This window comes from Diabrotica virgifera, chromosome 7 (assembly GCF_917563875.1).
Source record: "Diabrotica virgifera virgifera chromosome 7, PGI_DIABVI_V3a".
NCBI lineage: Eukaryota > Metazoa > Arthropoda > Insecta > Coleoptera > Chrysomelidae > Diabrotica > Diabrotica virgifera.
The window spans coordinates 125,424,083-125,447,191 of NC_065449.1; the positions used below are offsets into that span (position 1 = coordinate 125,424,083).

The window sequence follows — 23,109 nt, forward strand, 5'->3', positions numbered from 1 at the left end:
AACTGTGACTGGCTGCATAGAGAGAAACCATCTTACATGGTATGGGCATGTTCAAGGAATGCCAGAAGAACGACTACCAACAAAAGTAGCAAAATGGATACCTCTACACCACAGGGAACAAAGAGGACCAAAGAAATCTCGATGAATTAGAAGATCAATGCGCGAACAAGGATTAGGAGAAAAATTCTAATGGTTGGAGCGGTGGCAATTGATATACAAATATACACATATATACACATATACACATATACATAAATACACATATACCCATGTATACACATATACACACATATACCCACATACATATACATACTACATACACACCTATATTATATGATGTTATTTATTATGTATGATGAGAGAGTGGTATACCTGGCTCAAATTGTCGATGTCAGTTCGTTTATTGAGAGCAGAGGGGTGTCTGAGGATCTGACACATTTCAAGGAATGAGCGTTTATGATAATTTTGTTGTTTGGCAATTATTTTGACTTTTGTGAAGTCTATCTGATGTTTTGTGGAAATGGCGTGTTGTGCTAGGGCACAGGAAGGCTTAGAAAGTCTAATGTCGCTTTTATGCGAAGTTAACCGACCAAGAAGCGAACGGCTGGTCTGGCCTATATAGCAGGAGTTACACTTTGCACAAGGTATGTGATAGACCACATTGGTGTGTTCTAACGGGGTCAGTGGAGATTTGGACTTAGAGAATAACTTTCCGACGGTTTTGGTGTTTTTTAGAACTATTTTGACAGGTAAGTTTTTGAATAGTTTGGTAAGTTTGCTCGTAATTTGTGGAAAATAGGGGAGAGAAGCATATTTTGTGACTCTTTCTGGGGTCAACCGGGAGCTGTTCATCTGAATGCTGTTAGAAATGGAGGCTAATATTTCACCGTTAGGTGCTTCAGAAATGGAATGGCCGTAGCTTTTAGAAAAAAGGTATTTGTTAATGATGGATATGGGATAGGAATTATCAATAAGAATGGACTTGAGTAGATCCAGAGATTCAGCTTTATACAGCGTATGTGTCAGCGTATGTACTCTAAGACTTAGAGCTTGTACAAGGTTATGTTGGTATCTCGTTGGGTGTGCAGAATGGTAATTTAAGAAACGGTTGCTTGCCATTTCTTTCCTGTACCATGTAGTACCCAAAGTGTTGTCCTGTGTGCGTATGATTCGCATATCTAAAAAAGGTATGCTATTATCCACCTCCAATTCACATGTAAATTGAAGGTGTGTATCGAAGCTATTGAAAACTGATAAGGTGCTCAAAATCTTATCAGGTGGTGTAGCAAGGATTAAGTCGTCGACATAACGCTTCACAAAGGGAACTTGGAAATCTAACTTAGTGATACTCTCCTTGATAAGGTCGTCGAGTACGAAATTGACTAAAATGGGGGAGATCGAGGATCCCATGGGAGTTCCAAAAATTTGACGATAGAATTTGTCATCGAATATTAAATAGTTGGTGTCAAATGTGAGTTTTAATAATTCAGCGAAAATTTCCCAAGATACTGGATTGTGGGGTTGGATTTCGTTCCAATGGTTCCGGAGTGAACTGACAACGCTGGAGAATGGAAGATTAGAAAACAAAGATACCACGTCAAAACTTACTAGTACATATTCTCCTGGTAACTGATAATTATTGATAAAATCACTGAACTGGGAAGAGTCAGTTTTGATGTCATTCTTGTAATTGTATGCTTTTGAGAGAATGTCCGTTAAGAACGGGGCTAGATTGGTATTAGGAGCATTTATTGAAGATAATATAGGACGCATACTTAGTTGGGGCTTGTGGATTTTAGGAAGACAATAGAATCTGGGGGCAGCGCCCCCTATTGTGGGCCCCTATAGTTGTTCATCCATCCAACATTATGGAATTTCTTTGAACAACTGACAAACTTTCGAGCCGAAACAGATGCTGATCTCACTAAAACCAAACAAATTAAAAAGTTTGAAAATTTGTTACTACAACAGCGGCCAAAAAAGAAAGAAAATCCACAAATAGAAACAAACAACTGAGTATATAACTTTTCACATTTGACACTGGATGAAGCCACGAATAGTGTTCTTGCAAAAGGTTTCAATTTTGCTGTTGCACCTACATACATTCCCGTAGAAAACATCATTACTGAGGTAGAGACTACAATTACTAATCTCCCAGCAGAAACAGCCGAGATCATACGCCAAGACGTATCAAAAATATTAAGAACAGCTAAACCACCAAAAAGAAATTTAACACGGGAAGAGAAAGAAGCCTTACATAATTTAAAGAACAACAAAGAAATCATCGTGCTTCCAGCTGACAAAGGCAATGCTACGGTAGTGATGAATATTCAAGACTACGAAACAAAAATAAACGACATCTTAAATGTTACAACATATCAAAGCATCTCGTCAGACCCGACAACCTATCTAGAGAAAATAACAAAAGCCAAGATCAAAGCCTCAAATATCAATAAAGAACAACAGGTTCATCTCATACCTAGATAGAAGTCATCTAGATGCCCAAAATTTTACGGCCTACCCAAGGTACACAAGGCAGGATTACCACTGCGACCAATTGTGAGCTCCATCGGATCTCGCTTAAAACCGCTGGCGAAATTTCTGGCCCAACAGCTGCAACCATACGCGGAGGAAGCGGATTCTTACGTCAAGAACGCGAGCCACTTCATCGAGCGTATAAAAGGTGTGACTCTTGGGCCGGGACATATAGATGAATCACTGGACATTATAAGCAAAAAGTATCCAATATCACCGGATACACTAAACCTAACCAAACACTGTTTAAATAACACTTATTTCATGTATAAGGAACAAAGATATAAACAAGTTGAGAGAGCACCGATGGGTTCCCCACTGTCACCAGTAATAGCGAACTTGTTTATGAAGGAAATAGAACAGCGGGCAATAGAAACAGCTGAATACAAACCCAAACTGTGGCTTAGATACGTGGATGACACTTTTAACATCTGGACCCACGGAGAAGAAAAACTAAAGGCTTTTTTAGAACACATCAACAATATCCACCATAAAATTCAGTTTACCATGGAACTGGAAGAAAACGATCAAATTCCATTCTTAGATGTGTTAATAATAAAGAAACAAGACGGACGCATAGGCCATACAGTGTATCGGAAACCGACACATACCGATATATATCTAAATGCTGCTTCACACCACCATCCTGCACAATTGTATTCAGTCATCAAAACCTTGATTACAAGATCCGAAAGACTGACAGACCAAGAACATCAAAATGAGGAAATGCATAACGTGAAAACAGCGTTAAGAAAAAACGGCTTCTCAACATATAACATCGAAAAAGCTCAAAATGCTCGAAGAAGAGATAAGGACCCTACAGAACACAATAAACCGATCGGCAAAACTATTCTGCCATATGTGAAGGGTACGACAGAGAAAATAGGGAGAGTGCTGAGAAAACACAACATAGAAACGATATTTAATACGGACAGAAAGATCTCAACTATTTTACCAACACCAAAGACCAAAATATCGTTAGAAAGCCAAGGTGTATACGAGATTCCGTGTGGGGATTGTGGAAAGTCGTACATTGGACAGACCAACCGAAGAATCCAGGTAAGACGAGAAGAACACCGAAATGCTATCGAAAGGGGAGAAACCACGTCATCCCTGGCTCAACATGTCGCAAATACAGGACACACAATAAACCTGAACCAAACAACGATGTTAGCTAACATCGAAGTAAAAAAGAAAACGGGAAATCAGAGAATTGAAAGAAATCCCAACGGCTTAAACCAAAGAGATCATGCGCAACGGCTTCCTACAACATGGAAAACGGTACTGAAGAAAAAGACCAAAATAAATCAGGCTGCAACATCCACGCGTAACATCCCGCCGACGACTGCAACCTACACCGGACCAATAACAAGAGCCAGAGTTCGCGCAGGGCAAGCAGCAGCATCAGGATCAACTATATAAGTTACGGTATCGTGAATAAAAATTCAGTCTACTTCCAGCAGCAGCGAGAAGCGGAACTACCTGACTTGACAATGGCAAGTGAGATCTTGCCGAAACGTCGTCAAAATAATGGTTTTTCTCAAAACCAAAATTATTCAACGCGGAGTCAAACCCGGAAAACAACAGAAAGCACATATAGCTCCCGCGGAAACTTCAAGTGTAACATAATTAACCTCTACGGGGAGGAAATTCTACCAGACATCGGGAGATACGAAAAACTACGATCGAAACGAAGGACGTTGTTATGCAACCTTACGTTTTTAGAACGCTGCCGTGACGAAAGCATTATACCGACTTGTATGAAGCTCACTTTTCACAAAAGCAACTATAAAACTAAAAACATCTTAAGAAGAGCAAGCCTGGCGCTTATTAGAGAGGCAATCCATGATACCAGACGAGACATCGACAAAATGAATGCAGAATCATTACAGCTGCATCTTAAACTAAGTAACACAATCCATCCAACGTTATGGAATTTCTTTGAACAACTGACAAACTTTCGAGCAGAAACAGATGCTGATCTCACTAAGACCAAACAAATTAAAAAGTTTGAAAATTTGTTACTACAACAGCGGCCAAAAAAGAAAGAAAATCCACAAATAGAAACAAACAATTTAGTATATAACTTTTCAAATCTGACACTGGATGAAGCCACGAATAGTGTTCTTGCAAAAGGTCTCAATTTTGCTGTTGCATCTACATACATTCCCGTAGAAAACATCATTACTGAGGTAGAGACTACAATTACTAATCTCCCAGCAGAAACAGCCGAGATCGTACGCCAAGACGTATCAAAAATATTAAGAACAGCTAAACCACCAAAAAGAAATTTAACACGGGAAGAGAAAGAAGCCTTACATAATTTGAAGAACAACAAAGAAATCATCGTGCTTCCAGCTGACAAAGGCAACGCTACGGTAGTGATGAATATTCAAGACTACGAAACAAAAATAAACGACATCTTTAATGATACAACATATCAAAGCATCTCGTCAGACCCGACAACCTATCTAGAGAAAATAACAAAAGCCAAGATCAAAGCCTCAAATATCAATAAAGAACAACAGGTCCATCTCATACCTAGAGAGAAGTCATCTAGATGCCCAAAATTGTACGGCCTACCCAAGGTACACAAGGCAGGATTACCACTGCGACCAATTGTGAGCTCCATCGGATCTCCCTTACAACCGCTTGCGAAATTTCTGGCCCAACAGCTGCAGCCATACGCGGAAGAAGCGGATTCTTACGTCAAGAACGCGAGCCACTTCATCAAGCGTATAAAAGGTGTGACTCTTGAGCCGGGACATTTGCTAGTCAGCTTCGATGTTGTCTCACTTTTCACGAATATTCCTATAGATGAATCACTGGACATCATAAGCAAAAAGTATCCAATATCACCGGATACACTAAACCTAACCAAACACTGTTTAAATAACACTTATTTCATCTATAAGGAACAAAGATATAAACAAGTTGAGGGAGCACCGATGGGTTCCCCACTGTCACCAGTAATAGCGAACTTGTTTATGAAGGAAATAGAACAGCGGGCAATAGAAACAGCTGAATACAAACCCAAACTGTGGCTTAGATACGTGGATGACACTTTTATCATCTGGACCCACGGAGAAGAAAAACTAAAGGCTTTTTTAGAACACATCAACAATATCCACCATAAAATTCAGTTTACCATGGAACTGGAAGAAAACGATCAAATTCCATTCTTAGATGTGTTAATAATAAAGAAACAAGACGGACGCATAGGCCATACAGTGTATCGGAAACCGACACATACCGATAGATATCTAAATGCTGCTTCACACCACCATCCTGCACAATAGGGAACTTGACAATTTTTTATTTATTTATTATATTTGTCTACATATAGAAACAACGCATACCAAATATCAACCCTCAAATCGCAATATTTAATTTACAATGCACATTTAAAGTTATGATCGCCAACTAACCATTTTAAATATCAGGACAAGCTATATGACGTCACGCTGCTCGTTCCAGGACAAGAGAACAACGAACTGGCAACACTGTTGCCACAAACTGTCAACTGTAAGTGTTGAAGGTTAGATTTTGTTTTTGTTGTGGATAACACAAACCATACATACTCATAGACGTTTCACGTAAATGGTCAAGGTCAAGACAGCAAATTAATTACCATTCCAATCCAGAGATGTCGCTGTCAGTCAATTCTCTTGTCATATTTAACAACTGACAGTTGACAATTAAATTAATTTGTTTTGTTATTTACTTTTTATGTTACAGTTTGTGGCTTAATTATTTTATTGTGTATAGTGGTGTTACGTTTTTAATTAGATTTAATCACAATTTTAATCAATTGTATTAACCTCCTCTCCGTTTTTATGAGTAGAATTTTTAGTTTACATTGATTGATCATCCCGTGTTGTGTTTCTCCACATTTAAAAAACAATATAATAGATCCTGAAACAGTTTATTCCAATAGACAAGTGTTTTATCAACATTTCGGGCCTATATATTTTTGGAAGTTTGTAAAAGATTATAAGGTATTTATCTAAACAATCATCCTACAAGATTCTTTCAAAAATTTTCATTCAACTCAATATTACATCAGTGCTTTCACGTGACACATGGCAGTAGTGTTTAGCATTTTCAAAACAAATTGGAATATTTGAAGTTTTCAATAAACCATTGAATTGTCTTTCTGTTGTTTTAATTTCCTGCGAAATTTCATCAAAAATCCCGCAAAATTTATAATTTGAAATTCCCACGTAACTAAAATTTGTCAATTTAGTTCCCATTCCAATCAAGAGATGGCGTTAATTCGATCCAAAAGATTAACATGGTCGTGAAACGTCTATAAGTATGTATGGTTTGTGGTGGATAATTCCTTTTCGCTTTTTATTATCTGTGCTTTTATAGTATCAATAATAATAATGGAAGCAACACAAAATCAACATTACAAATATTGTATGGTTCACTTGTGTTCCAATACCACTTATAAAACGCCCGGAAAGCTATTTATTCGTGTGCCTAAAGATCAAAAACGTCGTTTAAAATGGTTAAAGGCATGCAGAAAAAATGAGAAAGATATTTTACAGAAAACTACAGCCCACGTATGTGAGGATCATTTTAATGTGAGTATAAAAATCAGACTCTATATCTAATCATCTACAGATCATTATACATACTTAAGTATTTTATGTTTATTTATTTGCTACACAATGCAGTAATATTTACTATTAAGTATAGTATTACCGTTTTATTACAAATAACCTTATGCTTTTAATTGTTACTATAATATTTATTCATAATAACACATATTTTTATATGGCTTATTTAGTTATTTATATATGTATTCTAGCTTGAAGAAGACATGGATAACTATGTTAAATACAAGTTAATGGGTGGTCAGAAAAAAATGAAACCAAACGTAGTGCCTCATATATTTGATTGCCAGCAAAATAGAAAAAGATCTTATGAAAATCATCCCAGGGCAGCAGGTACTAAGAGAACTGCAAGAATTGTTGATAAAGCTATTTCTTTGGTGCCACAAGATCCAGTTTGTATTCAGAAGAATTTGGAGATATGTAGTTGCATGTAGTAGTAAGACCATTCACCCTATGGAAATTCAGCTGGAAACAAATGACATTGAAGTTTCGAAAAGGGATGTCTCTTCACAAACCCGTCCTAGTGTTAGGACTAAAGGTGTTCAATGTAACCTACAGTGTGGAATTACAGTAGGGTTATCACCAATCAAAATTATTCCAGTCAACATAGAGATGAAGCCATCAACGAGTTATGTGACAAATATTTCTGAAACTACTCTAAGCATACAAAGTAGTGATCATGAAAATTTTAGTGAAAGTGTTAGTGGAAGTAGTGAGTATACTTTAACGCCCGGTGAAGTGAAAAAACTTAATGATGAAAAGAGAACTGAATTTAAAAATCTGACAATGAATTTTACGATTACAAAGTTACAAAACAGACCTAGATTGTATATGGGATTGCCAGAACATGCATACTATACATTTCAATTGCTAGAGAAATATTGCAGGGTAAATTCTATGTATATATTTTTAACACTAAAAAAAATCAGGACTGGACTTTCTTTTATAGCTCTAGCAGATGATTTTGGCATAACTGAAAGTTATGCTTCAAAAATATTTTCGAAATCTGTTCCAATTATAAGTAAATATTTAAGAAAATGTATAATACAACCTCAGGTTTCATTCGTGAAATCAAATTTACCAATAGCTTTTCGAGCTCGATATTGTAATGTTTATTGTATAATTGATTGTTTAGAAATAGAGATAGAGAAACCAACAGATGCAGTGAAACAATCTTTAACATGGTCAGATTATAAAAAATGTAATACACTTAAATATTTAATATGTTGTAATCCTGATGGTATCATAAATTATATATCGACAGCATTTGGGGGTCATACATCTGATGCTGTCATTGCAGAACATAGTGGTTTTTTAAATATTTTACCTCCAAATGTTGCTGTTATGGCAGATAGGGGATTTAAACATATTGACCATTTACTTATGTCTAAAGGTTGTGTACTAATTAGGCCACCGAGTGTCTCTGTAGGTACAAAACCTAGTAAAGATGAGGTATTTGAGACCAAACGAATAGCTAGCTTGAGAATTCATGTGGAAAGAGTTATTCGTAGATTGAGAGAATTTTCATTTTTAGTACCACATGCATGTATTGATAATAAATTGTTGTGTTATTCAGATAATATTATCAAAATAGTGTGTGGATTAATCAACTTGCAATCAGGAATAATTTCAGGATGGTAACTTTTTGTAGGTTTTACTTTTATACTTTGTAGGTAGTTATTTAGTTTTAGAAAAAAAATTTAGAATATTTTTAAGAAAATGGTTGGTAAAAACCTGATATTTCATATTTTTACTATTTCACTATTTGCAATATATTATTATTATCTAATCTTATACAATCCTAATGCGACAAGCCATGCAGTTTTCCAGGACAGTACCTAACTTTTTATAACGGGATAATTTTATTATATATATTTTAAACAAACTACATAATATATAGGTATGTTATGTAAAATATTTTTTCTATTCTCATACTATAATATACCTATCAATTATGATTTCACTACCATAGTGAACTTCATTATGATAGTGAAATCTACCTATCCACTACCTAGTGAAGGTAGTGAAATCATTGAACACATGAAATCATACATAATGAACTTCATTATGATACAGATTTTCATTACAATACAGATTTTTAACCAATAGAATCACGATATGGCATTTGCGATGAAGGTGTCACAAAATACATACACTTTGACAGTTCTCAATATGTAAACAAACTGACAAACTACTTAATTTATTTGCGTTACAAAATTAATAAATTTGAATATATTTTTTGCTGTGAATGATCATAGAAAAACTTGCATTTAATTATCATTATGAAGCTTGTACTCTATATGATATATGAAACGAGCCGCCTAGCGGCGAGTTTCATATCCCTAATACTCACTTAATAATGACTATCATTAAATGCTCGTTGCATAATATACTATATATTAAAATCGAATACAATGATTTTATTAAAATTTGATAGTAATTTATGATATAAGCGTTAAAAGTACAATTTTACGCATGTACAAACACGCATGTGAAGGTTTGCAGAATGAACGAAGCGAATTCTGCAATTCACATGAGTGCCTTAAAAATGTACTTTTTAACACGTAAGTATATCATACAATATTTTTTCTACAAACGTTATAAATTTATAAAATACAATATTTGTGTTAATTGCTGAAACCATGAAACCTATGACCCGTAAAAGGTAGAACTGGTTGTCTACACTCGAGGGGAATGTCTAAAAATTCTTAGCGAAAATATTATACCCTTACATAAACTTGTTTTTTCTACAAACGTAATGCAATAATACAGTTTACTTTTTCAAATTGTACTATTAATATTAAATGAAATATAAATATTTTGACGTTTCAAAATTTAACATTTCACTTTTAACTGCAGTGCCTTAAAAATTTTAAAGCACCCAGTGCTTTAAAGTAGCATTTTTAACGCTCCTATGGAGTGGTAAAAATTTCATTTTTAACATGTTTGTAGAGAAAATAATTTAAAGTTTTTGTAACTTTATATTTACTTGGTTTACATGCAAGACATTTATTATTCAAAAAATTTAATTTTTAATTCTATTGACTGCTTGTTACTCCTAAAATTTTGAAAAAAAAATGAGTGAAATAACTGTAGATGGCAATTGATTGAATCTCCCATCGTATGGCGATAGGTAAAATGGCTAGTGCTGAATAAAATATAAGCAATAAATGTAGTAAACGACAGTAACTTTTTGTATTTTTTATTTTTATACTTTGTAGGTAGATAGTTGAATGGGTCCGCCGAATAACGTTGCAAGCACCACATCACTTGTTTTTATTAAATCGAAAAATAAATTTTAATATTATAACAATGACATTTTAAGAGTTAGTAATAAAGTTTGTAAATACAGATTACAAACTGTATTACTCACCCTTAAAATGTATAAACTCACCATTATCACAAAAACAAGCAATGTGGCACTTACAACGTTATTCGGCAGACTCATTCAGTTGTTTAGTTTTAGAAAAAATATGTTTTTAAGGAAATGGTTGGTAGGAACCTGATATTTCATCTTATTACTATTTCACTATTTGCAATATATATTATGTTGAATAAAATATAAGCAATAAATGTATGCAAGTAGCATTTATTTTGTTTTATTTCACAATTACACCAGATTCCCAAATGCATCTATCTAGGGATTGGTCAAGGTCAAACACAGTAAAAGTAATTTAATAAAAACAAATCAAACTAATATCGTAGTGCAAGTGGTTTTATTAATCATAAATTAATTATAGGTACATACCTACATTATACTTTATATATTTATATATCATATATATATACAGCAAAACCAGATTCACTTTGTATTTGAGATTTGGATGTGCACTGTTGTTGATGTTCGGTTTTTCCATATTTTCTGAATTTTATTTTGGTACCGTGCAGGCATTTTATTTGGCGAGACGTTACCAAAATAAAATTTAAAAAATTTGGAAAAACCGAATGTCAACACCAGTTCGCATCCAAATCTTAAATACAAAGTGAAACTGGTCGTGCTGTATATAAATATATTATCATTTTTTGAATGAGTTACATAAATGTGTAAATATATTATGTTGCCAGAAGTTTTCTGCAGCATCCATTAACATCTTTATGTATTCTTCATCATATGGTACCCATATATCAAAAAATTTTAAATTTTCCTCAAAATTAGGATCTGCAACACAAAATAATGCTTTTTGTTTCTTACATAGAAACATCTGTAGCTGCACTTGAGCTTTGTATTTTGCTGTAATTTCCATATTTTTTGTTAAATAGTTACAAATAGTTTTCTCAGATTGAGGACATTTTATTTCAACTACAAATTCTTCAGATATAGCATCTGGAGAAGCCCCAAATATTGGATGCCTGTGATTTAATTGTAACCCAATATGACTGAGTTTCATCTTTAATTTTTTTTCTGTAGCTTTAATTACAGCATCCTCAAGCCTTTTTCCTCGAGACATGGCTTCTGTAGCAGGAAGTTTGGTTACACCAAGTATTTGGTTAATCAGGGAACCATCTGATTTTTTGCAGTGTGCTGCATCATAAATCTTTGATGCAGTTATTCTTGCATATCGCAGATCAAACCATAAACCGGAATTAGACTGTTCAATCGTTATTGCTGCAGCTTCAGAACATAGTTGGGGATCCATTTCCTGATAACAAAGTTCTAGAAATTCTGAAAAATTCAGTGCCATTTCCGAAAAATCATTTCTGCTAACAAAATTTAACATCAATTGATGTAGTCCAAGATGTTGCAAAATTCTGTTAGGCTTGAAGTGTTTCAATAGCTGACTCTCAATATTATGTTCTAGTCCTTGGTTCACAACTTCCTGTAAAAAGAGTGAGCTTTCTTCATCTGAGCTCAGTTCTTCTTGTGCTCCAAAATCCTTCAAAGTTAGGTATTTAACCGAAGTTCCAACTTTGGAAAGTTTACTCTTTGCCCAGTAACAAGCAACTTCAGTTGGAGAAGGTTCTTCACTCCTTCTGTGAAGCCACATCAAGAGTGCTATGGAATGCTTACACCCACCTAAAACAAAGTAAATGCTATACTTATAAATTATACCCAAAATTAATATCATTTCATAGTATGTACTTGCTATCCTTTACGTTCCATATTACAATTAGATTGGAAGCATTTAAAACGTGGACATATCGAAGAATTTCCTGGATAGACAGAATAACCAATGAAGAAGTACTAAGAAAAATAGAGATCAGCAGGGAGATACTGGATTCCATCAAAATAAGAAAACTGCAATACTTGGGTCATATAACAGCAGTTGGTGACAGATATGAACTCCTAAAATTAATAATACAGGGATAGATTCAAGGAAGGCGCAGCATAGGTAGAAAAAATTGTCCTGGCTGAGAAATCTCAAAAAATAGACTGGATGTAGCTCAACTGAACTCTTTCGGGCTGTATAGTGCCAAAAGTTAGAATAGGCAATGATGATTGCCAACCTTCGTCGCGGAGATGACACGTAAAGAAGACATTCCATAAACATAAACAGTTTTTAAATAGCATAAAAGACATATAAAACATTTTTTTAGTCTTAAAATCGTAGAATGTCAATATACCTATGCACGACTAAAACTAATCTGATATTTACCTAGTATATTTTTTAACATTTTAAAAATATTTACCTGAAGAGGCAGCACAGTCATGGCACTGAATATTTAACACCTTTTCACATTCCTCATCAATGTTGCAAGTTACAGCATATTGTGTTTTCCTCACATTGTGTTCAGGTGTCATTTTAGCTTTAACTGTGCTTTAACTGTGATCTTTTTCCAAGTTAAACTATTATTCTTCTAACTTGGCTATACTGTACTGATGACGAATAATGAGTCAGAAACACGTGTCTGCAGTTGCATTCCATCTTTTTATATTGTTGGTTTTGTATTCACATTCACATTGCGAGTTATTTGCCAATGATTTTTCTTTTCTATGTTTATAGTTGTACTCGCTTACTTAACATCCTTTATTGTATAAGGTTTTGGCTTTTCTTTCCTCAGGTAGCTTTACCTCCGTGACTGTGTTGGTCGTCGCCCTGAAAGACAGGGTCTTCTGACATTGTTGTCACAAATGGTAATATTGCTCCTGTAGTGATCTTTTTCCAAGTTAAACTATTATTCTTCTAACTTGGCTATACTGTACTGATGACGACTAATGAGTCAGAAACACGTGTCTGCAGTTGCATTCCATCTTTTTATATTGCTGGTTTTGTATTCACATTCACATTGCGAGTTATTTGCCAATATTTTTCTTTTCTATGTTTATAGTTGTACTCGCTTACTTAACATCCTTTATTATATATATATATATATATATATATATATATATATATATATATATATATATATATATATATATATATATATATATATATATATATATATATATAAATTTGTTAATTTTTGGGGAATTCAGTCAATATTTGGCGGGCTAATTAGTAAAACACTTTGAACTGTTGTCGAGCTTTCGAAAAATTTATTTTATTTTTCAAGACAATTGCTCGTGGTTACAAAATCATTGTACAACTTAAAAACATGAAGAAATTCTTAAAAAATATAAAAGTAAACGTAATAATTTTGAAATATTTTTTAAGAATTTCTTCATGTTTTTAAGTTGTACAATGATTTTGTAACCACGAGCAATTGTCTTGAAAAAGAAAATACATTTTTCGAAAGCTCGACAACAGTTCAAAGTGTTTTACTAATTAGCCCGCCAAATATTGACTGAATTCCCCAAAAATTAACAAATTTATATAATTTAACAGTCACAACATATTAATAATCATATATATATATATATATATATATATATATATATATATATATATATATATATATATATGTGATCTTGATTATTGATATGAGATGATATTCTTATTTGTCATTTAATTTAATCAATGCATTAATCATAATCTAATTAATTTACCAGATCACATATCAATATGTTTTCAATCTCAGGGCGAATTATAAAATTAATTACTTACTCTCGTGGCTTCTAAGTATTTCTCAATGGTTCCTAATCGGGATAGGAAAGAAAAGAGTAAAATAATACACACATATGGGTTACAGTTATAATCAAAATATTGTTTATTTTATTTAAATGGCAATCACTGCTTAATATTTGCTAGATCTTATTTTTCTTAAACATAATATTTACAAATGGGAATCTTATTTCCTTTTGGTTTCCAATTGAAAGTTTTTATTAACATTTAACTATTAGGATTTATTAGCAACAATTCTATTTAAGTTTGATGAAGCTTTTCTGATATTATTTATTATGTTCTTCAATTTATAATGTGGTATTTAATACGAAAAACCCATACATTCATGTCCAAACAAATGAGACTGACCTTTTTCTGGTGAACTGAGAATGTCTTCACACAAGACCCGTTTCCTGCTATCCTTGGCTGCGATCAAAACCTCGTCCTGGCTTTCAGTAATGTTCTCCTTTGAAAACTAGCTCGTATAGCTCTCGTACCTGCTTCTGTCGTGATGCTGTATTCTACCTTTTTCGAAACTGCAATCAGCTACCGGGACACTCTTGGCTCAAGGAGATTCTTTTACTCTCAACCTGGCCTACCTCTCGTTCCACGATAGATACTCCACACTCACGGAACTACACCGGCTTTCTCACTCTCCGTACACTACCGTCTACTACTGGACTTCACTTCTCGACAGCTCAAAACATTCTGATCTATCTTTTTCATCCATTCCCCTACTTTCTAAATATCCCTTCCAAATTCACAAATCAAACTTTCACCACCAACTCTCATTCGCAGTCCTCCTCAAAACCAATTTTTAATCTTTCTAAATATGCTTAATGGATTTCCAAAAAAAATAGTTAATTCCCATTCTAAAATTACTTTCTACTATTTACAAAATTTAATGACCTATTATCTACTTCAACTGAGTCTTATTTAGCATAGGCTAATGATCGAACCTTCCGCGAAAACGATAATGAACTATTATCTATTTCAAATGAGTCTTATTTAGCATAGGCTAATGATCTAACCTTCCGCGAACAACGATAATGGTACGCGCCATTCACTTTGTTTATTCTAAGCGCATTGTCCCGAGTTTCGTATGCTTTTCCTAATCACTTCTTAAAATTAAATATAACAATTTGTTGTATACAGGTTGTTCTAAATTTATATGGCCGTGGTTGAGAAAATTGAAAATATTTTATATTAAATTGAATTCTGTTTATAATTATCAAATTTTAATTTTCATATCAAATAGAAATATAACAAATCCCCGCCTTGTATTCGATAAAATTTATCTGCATTTTTAAATAAATTTTCTCGAGGCAAAACCAACTCCCTGTATATTTCCTTACTTTAATCTACGTCTTATACCCCTTCTTCTTGTATTACTCTAATTAGTCCCACCTGTAGAGTAATTGTTTCCTTATTTTCAGTGTCCTCATCCTGTGTTAGAGTGTCGGCTATTATGTTGTCTTTCCCTTTTTCCCATATCAATCTTCTGTCTTTTTCCTCAGATTTTTCACATACTTTTACCGTGTATTCTGCATCCTCGTTTTCATATGCCTCCTCTTCAAATGCCACTGTTTCGATCATATCTTTTTCGCTTTCATTTTTTTTGCTTTATTTCTTCGTCTCCTGAGCTCGTATCTTCTTTTGAGGAATCCCAGGTTTCCTTTGTTTCTGATACTCTCAAATTTTCTTCTTCTGGGCTCAACTCTTCTTTTGAGGAGCGACAGGTTTCATTTTCTTTTGTCTTTTTCTGACTTTTTCTCCCTTTTCTTCTTTGTCCTTGCTTCGTTGCCAAATTCATTTCCACTGTTTGTTCTTTACCTGATTCGTCCGTATTTTGTTTCTCCTGTTCCTTGTCCTGTTCTTCTTCTTTTTCTTCTGTTAGATTCATCGTATTATTTTTAAAATCTATCACTACATGTTTTTCTGCCAATTCGTCAACTCCTACTATCATGTCATGTGACATGTTTGGCATTATTACACATTGTAGTGCATACATCTTCTTACCCAGTCGTACCATTACTCGTATGCCTTCATTTATAGTTGCCAATGTCCGTTTGTTTGCGCCCACTAAATTTACCCTAGGTATTTTGTAAATTAAATTTGTTAAGTTAACTTCTTCTATTAGTTTTCTGTTGACCAATGTTATTTCAGATCCAGTGTCTATCATAATTTTAATTGGTTTCTCGTTGATAAATCCATCCACAAATTTTAAATTAACTCCATTTTTCTTTTCGTTGTTTCTTGCCAATTTAATAAACTCCTTGGGGTTACAAAAGATTCCTGTTTGATTTTTGGTTTTTAGTGAGCGCCGTCGTGAAAAAACGCCGGTTGCTCATCGTTGTTTATATTTTCGTCATAATGTCTCTCTCCGTCATATTCATCTGTCTGGGTATTATTTACTTCTCTTCTATTTTCTCTTGGTCTGTCGGATCTGTTTCGGTTTTCTCGATATCCCTGTTCATTTTGTCTACCATTATTTCTGTTTTCTTGATTTGCGAGTGTGGTGTTTCTATTCTGGTATTCTCGATTTCTGTCCTCATTCCATTGCCTATTTCTTTGTTCATAATTTCCTCTTCCGTTGTCTCTATTTTCGTTTTCCCTTCTGGCATTAAAATCTCGTCCTGTATAGTCCCTCCTATTTTGATTTCTATCTCTGTAATCCTGTGTTTCTCGGGGCCTGTAATCTTCTCGCGACCTTCTTGATTTTCTTTCTCTTAAACGTGATTCTCTTATTTGTAGGAATTGGCATAAACTATCTATGTCTTTGTAGTTTTGCAATGTGATATGGTCTTCCAGCGTTTCTTCGAAATGTCTTGCAATCAGTTCGACTAATTGTTCCGATGAGTAATTATATTGTAAATGTTTTGCGTTATAGTAAATTTGTAATGCATATGTCCTTTCTGATATACCCATCCTATCATTGTATTTCCCATTTTGCAATTCCTTGTTAATTTCCAATTGTTGGACTTTTCCCCAGAAATAATTCAAAAATTTTTGTTCAAATTGTTGCCAACTGTCAAATTCTTCTTCTTTGCAATCGAACCATAGGCTTGCTTCATATTTTAGATGGTTTCTGATAGTTTCTTTTGCTGTTTCGAAATTTCCGATGTGCTGTATTTTCTTTTTCAGGCTATTTATGAACGGCACTGGGTGTAATCTTCTTACATCCCCGCCAAACCTTATCTTCACGTCATCTGTGCTATGTATAACCATTTCTCTTCTTTCTCCTACATTTTGTTGCGTCCGATTTTCGGTGACTTGTTTTTCTATTTCTGTGATTCTTTTTTCCACTTCTTCTATGTCTACTTGAATATCATTTTCCAACTTATTTTCCAAATTTTCTAGTTCCTTTATTTTATCTTGAATTTTCATTTCATACTTTTCTATGCGTTCCTCCATTTTCTTGTTGTTCTCTTCTATGGCTTGTTTTGTTTCCTTCTGATTTTCTTGCATTATTCTTTTTGTTTCATCCATTTTTTGATCCAATTTTTGTTGTGTTTCATCCATTTTTTGTTGTGTTTCATCCATTTTTAGTTGTGTTTCATCCATTTTTTGTTGTGTTTCATCCATTTTTTGATCCACTTTATCCATTTTCTGTTGTGTTTCATCCATTTTTTAATCCATTTTTTGTTGTGATTCATCCATTTTTTTTTGTGATTCATCCATTTTCTTTGATGTTTCTTCCTGATTTTTATCCATTGTTCGTTTTGCTTCATCCATTTTTTGTGACTGGAGTTGCATAAGTTGTAATAGTTTATCTATTCCTGATAATTCTTGCTGTTCTGATGCCATGATTGTCGTGTCTAAAATATCTTCTTGGTCTGAATGTTCTTTTTGTTTTTTGTTGTCCTTGCTTTGGCTTCTTGTCACAGACATTTGTTTTCAAGAAGTACTGTCCCCGCCAAATATGAAATTTTACTAGTATGTTACCAAGACGACTTTTTCTCACCCAAATATTATAAATTGTCAATAAATATATCAAATGTAAATATCGTAAAAATAAAATATTAAATCAGTTATGTAAAATTTGTACCTAAAGAGATCTAAAATTTTATGTTATCAAATGTAAGTATCTCACTTTTTACCACAGGCATATAAATTTTCAAATACCGGCTTTACTCTTTCTATCCTTCAAATTTGCCACTAGAAATACTTTACAATGCTTTCCACGTTGGACGACAGTTGATGTGATCTTGATTATTGATATGAGATGATATTCTTATTTGTCATTTAATTTAATCAATGCATTAATCATAATCTAATTAATTTACCAGATCACATATCAATATGTTTTCAATCTCAGGGCGAATTATAAAATTAATTACTTACTCTCGTGGCTTCTAAGTATTTCTCAATGGTTCCTAATCGGGATAGGAAAGAAAAGAGTAAAATAATACACACATATGGGTTACAGTTATAATCAAAATATTGTTTATTTTATTTAAATGGCAATCACTGCTTAATATTTGCTAGATCTTATTTTTCTTAAACATAACATTTACAAATGGGAATCTTATTTCCTTTTGGTTTCCAATTGAAAGTTTTTATTAACATTTAACTATTAGGATTTATTAGCAACAATTCTATTTAAGTTTGATGAAGCTTTTCTGATATTATTTATTATGTTCTTCAATTTATAATGTGGTATTTAATACGAAAAACCCATACATTCATGTCCAAACAAATGAGACTGACCTTTTTCTGGTGAATTGAGAATGTCTTCACACAAGACCCGTTTCCTGCTATCCTTGGCTGCGATCAAAACCTCGTCCTGGCTTTCAGTAATGTTCTCCTTTGAAAACTAGCTCGTATAGCTCTCGTACCTGCTTCTGTCGTGATGCTGTATTCTACCTTTTTCGAAACTGCAATCAGCTACCGGGACACTCTTGGCTCAAGGAGGTTCTTTTACTCTCAACCTGGCCTACCTTTCGTTCCACGATAGATACTCCACACTCACGGAACTACACCGGCTTTCTCACTCTCCGTACACTACCATCTACTACTGGACTTCACTTCTCGACAGCTCAAAACATTCTGATCTATCTTTTTCATCCATTCCCCTACTTTCTAAATATCCCTTCCAAATTCACAAATCAAACTTTCACCACCAACTCTCATTCGCAGTCCTCCTCAAAACCAATTTTTAATCTTTCTAAATATGCTTAATGGATTTCCAAAAAAAATAGTTAATTCCCATTCTAAAATTACTTTCTACTATTTACAAAATTTAATGACCTATTATCTACTTCAACTGAGTCTTATTTAGCATAGGCTAATGATCGAACCTTCCGCGAAAACGATAATGAACTATTATCTATTTCAAATGAGTCTTATTTAGCATAGGCTAATGATCTAACCTTCCGCGAACAACGATAATGGTACGCGCCATTCACTTTGTTTATTCTAAGCGCATTGTCCCGAGTTTCGTATGCTTTTCCTAATCACTTCTTAAAATTAAACATAACAATTTGTTGTATACAGGTTGTTCTAAATTTATATGCCCGTGGTTGAGAAAATTGAAAATATTTTATATTAAATTGAATTCTGTTTATAATTATCAAATTTTAATTTTCATATCAAATAGAAATATAACAATATATATATATATATATATATATATATATATATATATATATATATATTCTTAGAAGGAAGAGATAACACTGGGAGATACCCTTTTTATTACTGAGGAAGCAAAATAAAACTCAGGTGCTTCGTAGGATGTGCCTTTTTATTAATGGTCTAAGCTTTCGTCTATGCTTATAGACTTCATCAGAGTAACTAAAAAAATATAGAACAAACAATGACTCATGGAAATTACTATAAATTACAACAAAACTCACCCAAATAACAGCAAAATACTCAGGGATTTGGGTAGAAAACAAAGAAACTAGTAACGATGTACATGTATATAGACAACATATTTTTAAAATTCATAATAGATCTAAGTATATACAAACAACACCTAACCACAATTTTATTCGAAAACACATAGTTGTTTAAAACGATATAATTAATTAGCAATTACCAATGGTGTAAATGACACCAGTTCGATGGAATAGCGGGATAATTTAAAATACATATTATGAAAACGATAAATAGTACAAAGTTACAAACAAATAAATGTAAATATTACAAACAAATAAATAACGTTAAATTTAAAAGATGACAAAATTACAAAACAGGTAAAATAAAAAACTTAAAATTATTATTAAAACAGTGCTGATAAAGCCAATAAAAATGGAGATAACAACATTTTTTAACTATAATGAAGGTATGGTATCTTTATGTTAGATTTTTTGTGTTTTGGAACTATATTAAAATAAAAAATCAAAAATGAATAACCATTTTCAATTTCGTTGCAAAACGAAAATACAGCCGAACCATATTCCAGTCCAATCAGAGAGTGCTGCAAGCACCTCTACCGGTTTCGAAACTTATTAGTCTCTCATCAGGAGGCACATATGCTGCTCTCCCCGATCCAACCAAAACAAACCCCAGCGTGCAGTCCCGAATTGCAACGAACGAAATGGCATAGATGCCCTAGCGGCAACTGCTAGCAAAAGACTAAGTTTTCACTCTAATGGCATATAACATATCCCACCAGAATGAAAACAATGGGAACCTTCTCTGGTTACACCTCCGAGGCTTCTACAATTTGCAAGCCATACGGATGCTGAGACTAAGGAAGATGAGGGAATTCTACAATTTACAATTCACGTCACATCTGCTCAGCGCGGTAAAGTTCCAACGAGACTGGTTCCCTTCATACTCCACACAGAGTAAATGTAAATCAAAAATGAATAACCATTTTCAATTTCGTTGCAAAACGAAAATACAGCCGAACCATATTCCAGTCCAATCAGAGAGTGCTGCAAGCACCTCTACCGGTTTCGAAACTTATTAGTCTCTCATCAGGAGGCACATATGCTGCTCTCCCCGATCCAACCAAAACAAACCCCAGCGTGCAGTCCCGAATTGCAACGAACGAAATGGCATAGATGCCCTAGCGGCAACTGCTAGCAAAAGACTAAGTTTTCACTCTAATGGCATATAACATATCCCACCAGAATGAAAACAATGGGAACCTTCTCTGGTTACACCTCCGAGGCTTCTACAATTTGCAAGCCATACGGATGCTGAGACTAAGGAAGATGAGGGAATTCTACAATTTACAATTCACGTCACATCTGCTCAGCGCGGTAAAGTTCCAACGAGACTGGTTCCCTTCATACTCCACACAGAGTAAATGTAAATCAAAAATGAATAACCATTTTCAATTTCGTTGCAAAACGAAAATACAGCCGAACCATATTCCAGTCCAATCAGAGAGTGCTGCAAGCACCTCTACCGGTTTCGAAACTTATTAGTCTCTCATCAGGAGGCACATATGCTGCTCTCCCCGATCCAACCAAAACAAACCCCAGCGTGCAGTCCCGAATTGCAACGAACGAAATGGCATAGATGCCCTAGCGGCAACTGCTAGCAAAAGACTAAGTTTTCACTCTAATGGCATATAACATATCCCACCAGAATGAAAACAATGGGAACCTTCTCTGGTTACACCTCCGAGGCTTCTACAATTTGCAAGCCATACGGATGCTGAGACTAAGGAAGATGAGGGAATTCTACAATTTACAATTCACGTCACATCTGCTCAGCGCGGTAAAGTTCCAACGAGACTGGTTCCCTTCATACTCCACACAGAGTAAATGTAAATCAAAAATGAATAACCATTTTCAATTTCGTTGCAAAACGAAAATACAGCCGAACCATATTCCAGTCCAATCAGAGAGTGCTGCAAGCACCTCTACCGGTTTCGAAACTTATTAGTCTCTCATCAGGAGGCACATATGCTGCTCTCCCCGATCCAACCAAAACAAACCCCAGCGTGCAGTCCCGAATTGCAACGAACGAAATGGCATAGATGCCCTAGCGGCAACTGCTAGCAAAAGACTAAGTTTTCACTCTAATGGCATATAACATATCCCACCAGAATGAAAACAATGGGAACCTTCTCTGGTTACACCTCCGAGGCTTCTACAATTTGCAAGCCATACGGATGCTGAGACTAAGGAAGATGAGGGAATTCTACAATTTACAATTCACGTCACATCTGCTCAGCGCGGTAAAGTTCCAACGAGACTGGTTCCCTTCATACTCCACACAGAGTAAATGTAAATCAAAAATGAATAACCATTTTCAATTTCGTTGCAAAACGAAAATACAGCCGAACCATATTCCAGTCCAATCAGAGAGTGCTGCAAGCACCTCTACCGGTTTCGAAACTTATTAGTCTCTCATCAGGAGGCACATATGCTGCTCTCCCCGATCCAACCAAAACAAACCCCAGCGTGCAGTCCCGAATTGCAACGAACGAAATGGCATAGATGCCCTAGCGGCAACTGCTAGCAAAAGACTAAGTTTTCACTCTAATGGCATATAACATATCCCACCAGAATGAAAACAATGGGAACCTTCTCTGGTTACACCTCCGAGGCTTCTACAATTTGCAAGCCATACGGATGCTGAGACTAAGGAAGATGAGGGAATTCTACAATTTACAATTCACGTCACATCTGCTCAGCGCGGTAAAGTTCCAACGAGACTGGTTCCCTTCATACTCCACACAGAGTAAATGTAAATCAAAAATGAATAACCATTTTCAATTTCGTTGCAAAACGAAAATACAGCCGAACCATATTCCAGTCCAATCAGAGAGTGCTGCAAGCACCTCTACCGGTTTCGAAACTTATTAGTCTCTCATCAGGAGGCACATATGCTGCTCTCCCCGATCCAACCAAAACAAACCCCAGCGTGCAGTCCCGAATTGCAACGAACGAAATGGCATAGATGCCCTAGCGGCAACTGCTAGCAAAAGACTAAGTTTTCACTCTAATGGCATATAACATATCCCACCAGAATGAAAACAATGGGAACCTTCTCTGGTTACACCT

General features: G+C 34.6%; 1 protein-coding gene across 1 annotated transcript; it reads right to left on the minus strand.

The window, feature by feature from the left end:
- Positions 1-11,173: 11,173 nt before the first annotated feature.
- On the minus strand, positions 11,174-12,897 carry LOC126888590 (uncharacterized). Its single transcript, XM_050656942.1, has 2 exons — positions 12,786-12,897; positions 11,174-12,171 (listed from the first exon to the last, which is right to left on the minus strand). Exons 1-2 carry the CDS (start codon positions 12,895-12,897, stop codon positions 11,174-11,176), a joined length of 1,110 nt encoding a protein of 369 aa, XP_050512899.1.
- Between the last annotated feature and the right edge of the window lie 10,212 nt (positions 12,898-23,109).

Coding starts and splice junctions, on each gene's coding strand:
- LOC126888590 (XM_050656942.1), bottom strand. CDS start 12,897: ATGACACCTGAACACAATGTGAGGAAAACACAATATGCTGTAACTTGC. Junction 12,172..12,785: donor TGACTGTGCTGCCTCTTCAG/GTAAATATTTTT, acceptor ACTTTGTTTTAG/GTGGGTGTAAGCATTCCATA.